This window comes from Pagrus major, chromosome 5 (assembly GCF_040436345.1).
Source record: "Pagrus major chromosome 5, Pma_NU_1.0".
Taxonomy (NCBI): domain Eukaryota; kingdom Metazoa; phylum Chordata; class Actinopteri; order Spariformes; family Sparidae; genus Pagrus; species Pagrus major.
The window spans coordinates 27,729,612-27,740,902 of record NC_133219.1 but is presented as its reverse complement, the minus strand read 5'-3'; the positions used below and the strand labels follow the sequence as shown (position 1 = coordinate 27,740,902).

The 11,291-nt window shown below is 39.5% G+C and overlaps 1 protein-coding gene across 1 annotated transcript; it reads right to left on the bottom strand.

The window, feature by feature from the left end:
• Positions 1–104: 104 nt before the first annotated feature.
• On the bottom strand, positions 105–7,482 carry utp25 (UTP25 small subunit processor component). Its single transcript, XM_073467252.1, has 12 exons — positions 7,334–7,482; positions 5,835–5,874; positions 5,543–5,726; positions 5,218–5,457; positions 4,961–5,049; positions 4,427–4,837; positions 3,784–4,000; positions 3,495–3,697; positions 3,054–3,236; positions 2,638–2,747; positions 1,640–1,885; positions 105–755 (listed from the first exon to the last, which is right to left on the bottom strand). Exons 1-12 carry the CDS (start codon positions 7,432–7,434, stop codon positions 500–502), a joined length of 2,280 nt encoding a protein of 759 aa, XP_073323353.1. The 5' UTR covers positions 7,435–7,482; the 3' UTR covers positions 105–499.
• Between the last annotated feature and the right edge of the window lie 3,809 nt (positions 7,483–11,291).

The following is an 11,291-nucleotide window of genomic DNA, read 5'->3' as shown; positions in this document are numbered from 1 at the left end:
TTCATACCCACACACTCATACACAGAAGCACTACTTTTAAGCCTTCTGGCTAATAATTCCTAAAATATTGAACAGAAAAACAAGGGCAACACATTCTTGATCAACTTTCGACAATTTTGTATTGGTTACACCACCATACAAACTGATATTGGTACAAAAATTAACTTAAAAAAAATAGGCAAGATAATCAAATTGTAAAATATCCATACTGTATTCTGAATCTGTAAACGCACATCCAACTAGTGAGTGATATTTTTACAACACAGTGATCATGTTTACAAAACCATACAGTGTTTTGTGATCTCTTCACTTTGTGGCTTATTGTTTCTGGATGGCTTCCATCTACAACCCATAAAACAAAGCCGATAAACATGTTTTCAACCATTAACATATTCCTTGGTACATGTACGAGTGAATGTAACACTGTCCAAATATAATGGAAAGCATATTCTGCTTTTTGAAGTGGCACACTTCTCTGATGTGATGGCACTCCACTTCATCAGGAGGCTTTATCCTCCCCTCCTGTAATAAAGAGGTGAACAGTCTTGTTGGAGTGCAGCATCTGTCCAGCTCGCTGGGCTCCGGTGATGGCGGCTAGCTTGTGGGCATCATAGCGGGAGTAAAGGGCAGTGCAGGTCCAGCTGGCCTCCTCCCCCTGACCCCCCGCTGCCAGCATATTACACACCTCGCTGTAGAAGTGGGGGAAGGAGGGCAATCCATAAAATATCAGGTTCTGGATCCCTTTGATGGTGTACCTTAATAAAAGAAGTCACAGATCAGGGTTTCTCCAGGGCTCAAGACAATGTTCTTATTACATAAAATGCTATACCTGTTACACAAACATATTAGCCAGGCAGAGAATGAAGTATGATGGGAAACCAGTGGGGACGATAAAGATATTTATTATCTTATCACATTTTATTTAGTACTTCCAGTCGTATATAATCATTCCTGACACACTGCCGGTACTACCACTACTACTTCTACCAGTATCTGTACATACAATGGAAATTAACCAAGGTGTTGTTGCTAGTGTAATCATTATTCTATTAGCAGACCTTTCGAAAAGTATGACAAATTACATTATTGTTTGAAGTGCAATTTTAGTTAAATTACAAATATATCTCTGTTATTCTTTTTTTTTTTTTTTTAAAATAGGCTACATAATAGAAGTTAAAATATGATTTCATCTTGTGGTGACATTAATAAACTACAGAGAAGGGCATGACTCTTTACAAATAAACAGCTGAAATCTGAGGTCTAACTTTTGAACTTTGTAAAAAGGATCACAACCGTCTCCTCCATGTGCTATAGCAATTGGTGATACGTTAACTCTTTAACTCTACCTTTTTATTACTTAAAAGGTAATAAAGATCACCATCTTTAAACCCTTGACTGTTTATGGCATGGTAGTGACTCAATCAACATCAAGAGAATACTCATCACATTCAGTGGTTAAAGTAAAACTCCTGTGGTTGTAAAGTATGTTTGATCCACTGAACAACCAGCTTTAGACAGCTTTACTAGCTGACTGACCCTGTACTTTTAACTGTTTGGGGAAAAGACAAAATCCCCCTCAAATTAAACAACGAGCCCGACACATGAGGGACCACCTGAAGAAACATTAAACAGAACTGACCTCTTGTAGAAGTGGAAGCGTTCAGTGAAGAGCAGGAACTGTTTATCCCCTTTCTGGAAGAAGTGCCTGGCTCTGGACACCTCCGACTTGCTGGAGTACTCGCAGATGCTGGCAAAGTTGATTTCCTCTTTCTTCATGTGGTTTCGTAGCCGGACGTAGTCGAAGTAAGACGGGATGTAGATCAGAGTGTGGGACATAATGGAGTCCCTGTACTGTGGCAGCACTTTATCTAAAAAGAACTGAAATCTACAGGTGGGGTGGGGAACAGCGGGGATAAAACAGCTTTATATGTTGTCAGGATCAAACAACCATTTCTCAAGATCTCTTGAGCTGTTGTATACATTGTGATCTACTGGTTTGTATAACAGATAAAAAGAGCCATATAACCAAATAATCTGAACATGGATAAGAAATTCTGTGAGAGATATAAATGTGGATACGTTCAGGAGGACTGTATACTGTAAGTGCATGTTTTCATGCAAAAGGAAAAAGTAGAATAAGTCAAGTTTGTTAACTCAAATCTTAAACTCCCAGGACGAGATGCACTCAAATTAAGGAGCTGAACATTATTGTTTAAAGATTAAATAAATAGTATTTGGAACATTAACTGCAAACGATTATTTGCTATGTAAAGATATAGTGGAGTAGTGGTGTCCTGAACAGAGGATGATGTGACACTCCTTCTGTGCATGACATGATCTGAGCGTCTTTGTTCATTGTTTTGTATGTGTTAGCACATGTGAGTGCCTCTCTGTACTCTGTATATTTCCAGAATTTGCCTAAGAATCATCACGTTTGTAGGTTTTCTTCTGTGATAGCCGTCTGCAATGTAACCCTGGATGTAAAACAGGTACTGCTTTTAGATAAAAGACAATAACAAACAGTGTTCAAGCTGTAACTCGCTGAATCAATGGCAACATCATATTTCCCCCAAAGCATTTAAAACCCCCTTGTCTATCTTAGAGAGTTGACAAATGGCACCTTTGGGAGGACCTTACCGAGCATCATGGTCCATGAAGCTGTCAGAGGAGAACATCTGAAACACGTGAGGCAGCTGAACCAGCACCTGGCAGATGGAACCTGTTTTTGGCATGTTCTTAGTGGCAACCTGGGACAAAAAATAGACAGAGAATTTACTTTTAATAAAAAAAAACACACCATTAAATGGCAATGAAGAAACCCTGGTTAAGATATAAACTGCTTGTTTACCCTCTTGATCTGAAAAAGTCTAACCAGAGCTTTTCTGGGATATCCAGCTGATCACAGTAAACAACTTAGTGTGGCTATCACTCCAACCACTGAGGATTTACTCCATCTGTGAGATCATTTCTGCCTCTTAGTCATGTGTACGACCAAACCGCAGCCTGTACTGAATGCTCAGTCCCAGGAGTGGGTATAATAGTGTGTACAGTACCTGTCCACGGTAGTTGGCACAGTGCTTGGTGAGGATGTTGTTGATCTGTGGGTCCTGGATGGAGCTGAACACCAGCGTCTGACGGTAGTATTTGGCCCAGTTGTTCAGGTTCCACATCCTCACCCTGGAGAAGTCCACTCCATGGGAGTCCAGGGGCTGTAGGTTCATGTGCTTCATCACATGCTGTAGAGGGATGGACCATGTGATTTTATGTAAGTCAGCAATAGTATCAAAATTCATAATGACAAACAAGTCAAATCTTAACCTGAGACACTCTGCCAAAGCTCCAGAAGTGTCTACCTACATGCTACAGTTTATATTTAAAAATGTATATTATTAAACAGCAGATGGCGCCACTTCCTTCTCAGCAGTTAAAAAACATCATTCTGCTGAACAAGTGCCATCGACCAGTCACGGGTCATGTCGAACAGGTGTGTGTACCAAGAGGTGTTCCCAGTTCTGCATGAGGAAGACATCTGCCTGGTCCACCACCAGTAGCTCAATGGAGGAGAGAAAATCAAAGTCTCTCTTTTTCTCTCCCTCTGCTCCCAGCAGCGTACGGAGGCCCAGCGGAGACGCAATGATGATGTCTGATGAGTAAAAAGGGGAGTACAGACGCATGCTGCTCCTCACTATGGAGATGCCTGGTGAGGAGAGAGGACAAGGTCTCAGACAGAAAGACTTAGGATGTCATCCAAAAGTGGGTTGACTTGTGTTTGTTAAACTGTACCTATCCTGAAGTGATCATCCACATTGCCTGAGAAGATGGCACTGTAATCGTCTGGTCTCTGCAGATTGGACGGCTTGTCTTCTGCCTCTTCCCCAAACTCTTCCTTAAACCTCTTCTTGTTGTTAACCACTATCTTCCTGCCTTTGGTCTCCAGGAGGCTGATGAGTGTTTGGATGACTCGCAGAGCTCCACCTCGGAATGGAACGAGAATCAGGACCTGACACATTCAGAATAATCGTTACACTAGAGCAGAAAGAAAAATATTTTTGTGTTTTGATCATTTATGGCTAAGTGGAAGCATTTTGAAACGTCACAATAGCATTAATTAACCAGACAACATAAATACCCTAGGGGATTCTAGAGAGATTCCAGATGAAATAATATGTATTAAAGTGTGATCCAGCCTGAGACAGCTGCACAGAACATCGAATTTGCACCCAAAGCATTAACATTTCATTTACTACCAAAGTACTCTTGGTATTTGAGACTAAAACAGGCACAATTTGCAACTGAATGACAAAAATGGGTACTTCACAAGACAAACTATTAATTAATTGCTTCTATATTACTACAAATAGTGGTAATGTTTAGAAATGTTAAAAAGAGCTCTGTTAAGCCAAATATAATATATTCAGTACTTTACCTTGGGCCGGGTGATTCCTTGGTCTCTGGGCTCGTCCTGTGGCTCAGCTCCAGCCTTAGCCTGAGTTTTCTGCTCTCTTAGCTGTGCGTTGTGGGCCAGGACCTGCGAGTTGGCCTTCAGCACATGGTTGAGAATGTGGAGGCAGTATGCAGATCGAACCTGAGGGCCCTGGTTCAGAGGACAAGTTTCTGGGTGATAGAGGTCCTTGTAGGAGCCCATAAGAGCTAGCAGTTCTAGCTGTAATGGGCTGATCTCTTCAGCAACCCCCTTAGGATCTGAGGCCTGGTTCAGAGCCTCCCAGCGAGTCTCCAAAAGTTTGTGGAAAACTGGAAGGTTTGTGTCTTTCTGTGGGCCGATGGATCCAAACTTCTCCAGGGGATGGGTGCAGAGTAAAGTGCCCAATTTTGGCCGCTAAATGCGGGAAAAAGCAAAGATAGTCAAGTGAAAGAAAAAACTGGAAAAAATAAACAACACAGACAAACAAACAAACAAAAAAAACAAACAAAAAAACAGGTCAATTTTGTCCGGTAATACCGTAATCTGAGCCTTGGCTTTGCTGCCAGATGTGATCTTCTGCACATCCTCTTCAACAAGTTCGGTGTCCAAATGCTGTAAAAACATGTCTGCATAAACAGAAAAAAAACACTTGATTCAAATCGTATTCTGAAATTTACATTTGGAAACTAAAATGACATAAAAAACATCTCTTAATTCTCTTATAAGTAAGGAATGTTGGGGGATGTATTTGACAAAACTATAAGAAAAACTGTAATTTGAACTTTTTTTCTTACCTTTGCCGTTTTCATGCTCGGCAGTGCTGTTGGTGTCCTCTGGTCCTCCTTCGTCCATGAAGTTGGTCTCCAGACAGAACTGAGACTCATTCTCCTTGTCTATGAACTCTTCTGCTCCGGGCTCTTTCTCCTCTCCTTCTACTGCTTCAGTCAGAGCCTCATCTGCATCCTCTGGTTCTTCCTCTCTACCTTCATCTTCCTCACCACTCTCACTGTCATCACCAACTCCATCGTTGTCTCCTAAATTAAAAAGCACAACCATATACAGCTGACTGCAATATTTTGGTCTCTACTGTTCTCAGCATGCTGGCAACAAACAACCCACCTTCACCAAGAAGCTCCTCTTCTTCCTCCTCTTCATTATCAGTGCTCTCCTCTTCACTCTGGTCGTTACTGGTTGGTTGGCTGAGAGTTGAAAGAAGTTTCTGATAGGCTGTTTTCTGCTCTGGTTCCTCCTCTTCCTCTTCAAGCCCATCAGACTCAACATCAGAGTGTTCTGGGCTTGCTGGCTGTTACACAGGTGAGGACAGAACATCCTTCAATTTGATCATCAATCTCATATTGCATAAATTTGGCTTTATGACTTGTTCCATCAGGAGTTGTACAGAGCTACTCACCAGTTCAACTATTTCAGTTCTTTCAGGTCCTGCACCGACTCTGTAAAAAAAAAAACACATAGGGAAATGTAGCTACATAGACAACAAACATGCTTTGGAAAAATACGAACTGGAATCTTGCAGAATTTCTTCACTGCTGGAAAGATGGCCCTTGCATAAAACTCGGCTGTCTACGCAGCAGAAAGATGCAAACCTTTTTTTAATATATATATATATATATAATTGGTGCTACAGGACCAGAGGAAACAGAGAAAAGTACATTGGTGTTCCCTTTTGCTCAAAAGGTAGAAAACCTACAACAACCAGAATACACTGTGCCACGTGGACCAATACACAGCTTAACAATGCACTAAAATATGTTTCTGAAAACATTTTAGGCGATAGATAAGACAATGTAGTAAAAGAATTGTGGTTTATAGTTTGTCAGCACTGCCTAGTTTAGACAGTTTGATTGGAGTTTGGTAAGGGTCGGCTCTCTCTCTCAATCCGACTGTACTATTTGTGTCCGTGGATGGAGGCATACAAATTGTGGAACAGCAATCTGTAATTGATGCAAAATCCCCAGAGACTGACAAATTTTTACCAGTAAAAGAGTGGGGGCTTTGGGTTCAAGCAAAATGGATGGATGTTTACCATTGTTCAGTTTCATTAACATTGTACTAATATTGTAGTGATACAAAGCTGGCTGAAAATACGCAAAGTTATTTCAGAGACTAATCTAACAAAGGTCTCTGGCTGGGCTGTTTATTGACCTATTGATATTAGAGTACGTAGTAAAGCTCTGAGCTTTTTGCACATGACAACTAGGGTATGAGTTGGGGTTAATAGAGGAAGCATGCCCATGGAAGTGTTGAGGACGGAAATAATTAAGAAATCCTAGAAATGAGCATCAGGTTTATCACCATGCTTCTCGGTTCAATGTTGCTGATTCATATAGAGGATGACATCTCTGTGTTTAACAGAACATACAGAGCAGGGAAGTCATAGGTCTCGCCAATTACTAACATTACAGTAAAAATGAGTGTCTCTGCATCAACTTTTCCTCTGTATCGTACACACAGTTGTTAATGACAGATAACCCAAATGCTGTTACCTAAGGAGATGTGTTCCCATGAAGAGATCCATTCATCTGGACAAAGGCTTGTTTCCTTTGAATCGAGTACATCTACATGTTTAACATTCTCAATGCAGCTTACAGTCAATATCAAGGATGGGTAATGGATAAAACACAGGGTTTAAGATTGATAATGCACGCATGTGTGTATCTGCTGTGTGTACCTTCAAAACGTTCAAAAACGTTACTGTTTGCATTTCTTCTCGTCTTAAGGAGCTGTGTCTATACTTTTTGAACAGTATTAAATGTACATTTGACGAACATAACTATAGCTAACATAGGCTACCCACTGTGACCAGGGCTGAATGTAACTTAGCTAATTTGCTAACATAAAAGTAGCTTCATTGTTCCTTTAAGAAAAGCCGGAGTGTGTTGTACTGCTTACACATCATGGAATGGATGCTCCTCTCCAAACTCCTTCAAGTGTTTCTTCTGTTTCTTGGATAAATTTGTGAAAAGCTGTTTATTCTGCCTTCTTTTCCCCATGTTGACACTGTGCTGCACGTGTGGTCGTCCGGCTTCTTTGGTGGTTGTGGTGAATCAGCAGTAGTATCACTGCCCCCTACAGGCTCGGGGGACAACTACAGGTTTGCAGGTTGCTTCTGCACGGTGTCATGAAGGGATTTATGCACATAGCTGTATATTAAAGGGATCAACTTGTTGAAGTTTTTAGAGATATATTAATTTTAGTAACAGGGACAGGGTCATTAAAAACCAGCGATGTCATTGCATGTAAAGCCGCTGCAGACTGTACAATATACATTTTCCAGTGTACCACCAAAACACTGACCACGACCATTCATTTTGCACAGATTATTAGTTTTAGGTCATCAGCTATTGGAGTTCTAAAGTTGAATGATCTGATCAAACAGATGGCAAAACGGTGTCTTCCTATTCAACTGTAATAAAAAAAAAATACAATACAAGAATACATTTAAAATCACAGAAAACCCAGAATACTTTAGTAAATCCTTAAGTAAAGACACATGTCTCTGGACCTCCAATTCTTTGTGAGCGAAATAATGACTTTTTCACATATTCCTTTTGTAACTTTGCTATGAAAATATGAAATGGGCTTTCATGGTGAGGAAGAATCTTTCCTTTCTATAACAAAGTAAAACATCTGCTCTGTTTGCTGAAATGCAGGAGCAGTTCAAGAGTTTGTCGGGGCATAGAAATCCCATGGGTTCCTTTGTGCAGAAGATGTTAGATAATGTATGTAATGTGGCACAAACTGTGACAACTGAATTACTAATCACTTAACCATGAGTTATTCTTTTTTGTGCACTTTCAAGTAAAGTGAAACATATTACCGAGAAGTTTTCAGCAGCACTAATGCTACAGAATATGACATAGATGTGAATGTTTATGTGGTCTGAATAAATGTTTCAAATATTTTTTTAAGAGTCCTGCTTTCTCTGGTTTGTTATTATGGAACTAATGGTAACTTCCAGGAAAACCTCAGTAGCTACTTGTCATGATTATGAAATAATGAGGGACGACTTAGTAACTGTTCAGTATTACATTTCACTTTACTTGACGGGGCACAAAAAGAGTAACTCGTGATAAAGTAATTACTAACCAGGAACCACTCATGAAGAAAGTGGTCAGTATGTTGATTCACAGATATTTATGAACTAATCATTAGCAAATGTTTTATCAATATAATATCTCCCAGTTTTATTAACTTATCATTATCTTTAGTACTCAATTCACAGTTATTCAGGAATTACTCATTAAGGATTCATTTATTCGCAAGTCATTCCTGATTGACTTCTTGCCCGCCCCTCAGTAGCTTCTCACGTCTCTAGTTTATCTGCTGTTTGAAATCTAACCTTGATCAATTATTGAACATAGGAATATCAATTTACTGTTTGCCTGCTTTAGCTGTTACCATGGCACAAGCTCATCTATTATTAACAGTTTGGGTGTCTAGTTTTTCTACTCAGGGTATTTTCAGCTCATTTTGACACGTCAATGGGGATATTATTGTTTGATAATTGCAGACCACTATGGCTTAGGCTGAAAGAGCGTGTCTCGCTTTTCTGAATGGGCTGTGAAACATGTAAGACATTCTTGTATTTCAATGGAGGGGCCAAAACTGAAACAGGAGAAAGAAAAGGCTGGGAAAACAGTCCGGTTTAGAGTAGCATCTGCCAACAGCGGCCGGGTCTTGGCGGAGGTGTTCAAGGATGAAACGGCCTGGTGCAGCTCTGTGTCGGACTCTGTGGACTCAGACTGCACCAGCAGCCCAGAGGCAGAGCAGGGGAGCCCACCTCCCACCAGCGAGGCCAACAGCCATCTGAACGGTCTACTGGTGGAAACTGGTCAGGACGAGAACGGCTGTGAACCTGATGACCTGCTTTTGTACGCCAGTGCCAAGAGAGAGATGCTGTTCAGCAACAAACGGATCAATATCTGCAGCAAGAATGGGACCATACGAGGAGTGAGGAACAAAGTGAGCGCAGGCCAAGTGCTTTTCAACAACCTCTCCAACATGTACTCTGTAAGTAGCTCAACATTTTTTCTTGTTATCTTTTTGGTTGTGTTTTGTTTTTTTTCCAAGTGGCCATCTCAGATTTTAATATTATCAAGAACTATGAATCTCTGTACTGGAGCCCGACTAATATATATCAGTTTGTCGATATTTTCGGCCAATATTGGCTTATCTCAGATATATTGGTATCAGCATATTGTCTGATATGTGCCAACATTTATCTTATATTATAATGCAAAAAATATGCTTAGGATAATTCATGATTATCAATTTCCCAGTTAAGTTTACTGTTTCTGTGCACTGGTGTCCTTTAGACATTAAGGATTATTGTTAAACTGTAAAATATCCTGCCTACGTTACATATCTTTGTCACAAGTGTTCAATGACAACATTTCAGGGATCATTTCAAAAATGTATGTATTTTGGCTGAAATATACATACATTCACTAATATTGCCATCGGCTCCAGAAATCGAGTATCTCGAGCTCTACTCTGTACACAGAACTGACCTTGGTGAGGTCATGGTGCTTGTCTTGTCATAACCTTTACTCTCTTTCCCTTTAAGGGTTCCCTTCGTCATCAGAAAAGAAGACCCTGGGAAAAGGAGTAAACAGTTTGTATGTAGCAGTTTCACACACTGTGGTCAACAAGACGATATAGCCCTGTGGCTGAAGATTGTCTTGCAATTTGACCTACTCCAGGACTCACTTAACTGAACCAACTGATGGTTAAAAGAAACTCTGCTGTGTCTTCTTTTACAACTACTTTAAAATGACTACAGCCTAACTGAATAACAGTGGTCCAGTCTGTTCACATTATATGATTCAGATTCATCTCCCTGATGAGGATGTATTATATAACTCTGTGTAATGTTATTGTAAGCAAATAAAATTGTTTTTAAATTTCCTACATTTATCAACATTTGAAACATCTCATATGAACCATATCTAAATCTATAACAGAGCAGTTAAAGCATCAAAATATAACTTCCTGGAGAAAGATAGCAGATGATGCTTTGGGTTGGTGTCTGAACTTGGCTGGTGTTGAAACTAAACAAGTAAGTTCACTTTAAGACTTTGAATGGGTTTCTGAAAAGATTTTTGTATTTTTTTTAAATAAGTATAATTGTGACTCAGAATTTCATATGATTTTGATATTTAGTAGTTTCTTGTGGGCATATAGCTGAATTATGTGAACATGCATGTTTTTCTAAGTACTTTTTTTTAAAAATGATGTTCGTATTAGATTGAGTGTGCTGAATAATATTTCTTATCCATAATTCCACATATATAGTAACTACCTAAACATTCCTTTAAAGAGGTGCATATACTAATATTGCAGTAGATTTTATGTTTGTTGTAGGCTCACTGCTTTCTGTTGCTGCTTTGTTTGTTACATGTATTAAATAATAAGAAAAGTTTTTGAAAAAAGTGTACATTCTGTCTAACATGGTGTAACATTATTAATGTACGCGTTGGTATTCATATTTAATTCCAAAAGCTGTAATGGAAAGGTCGTTTTCTCCATGAAATACTGCAGTCCACAGCTTCCAAGATTTTTCATGTGAAAATTAACAAATACAAAGTAATGTAGATCACTGCTGTTATCTAGTTCACTCCAGTTTTTGTCAAACACCTAAAATGAAAAGGGCTAATTTCACCCGAAAAGAGAGAGATAGAGAGAAAGTGATATTTATGCTTGAGGTGTCCCTTAAGGCTTCATTCAGGCACAAACACTTTGTAAAGTGATTTTAAAGTATTCTCTTGATCAAGCCTCTCCTGGAGCCTGTAAAGTTAGAGTTTGGGCTGCTGACAGTGAAGGATGATATGATTTTACATAATAATCA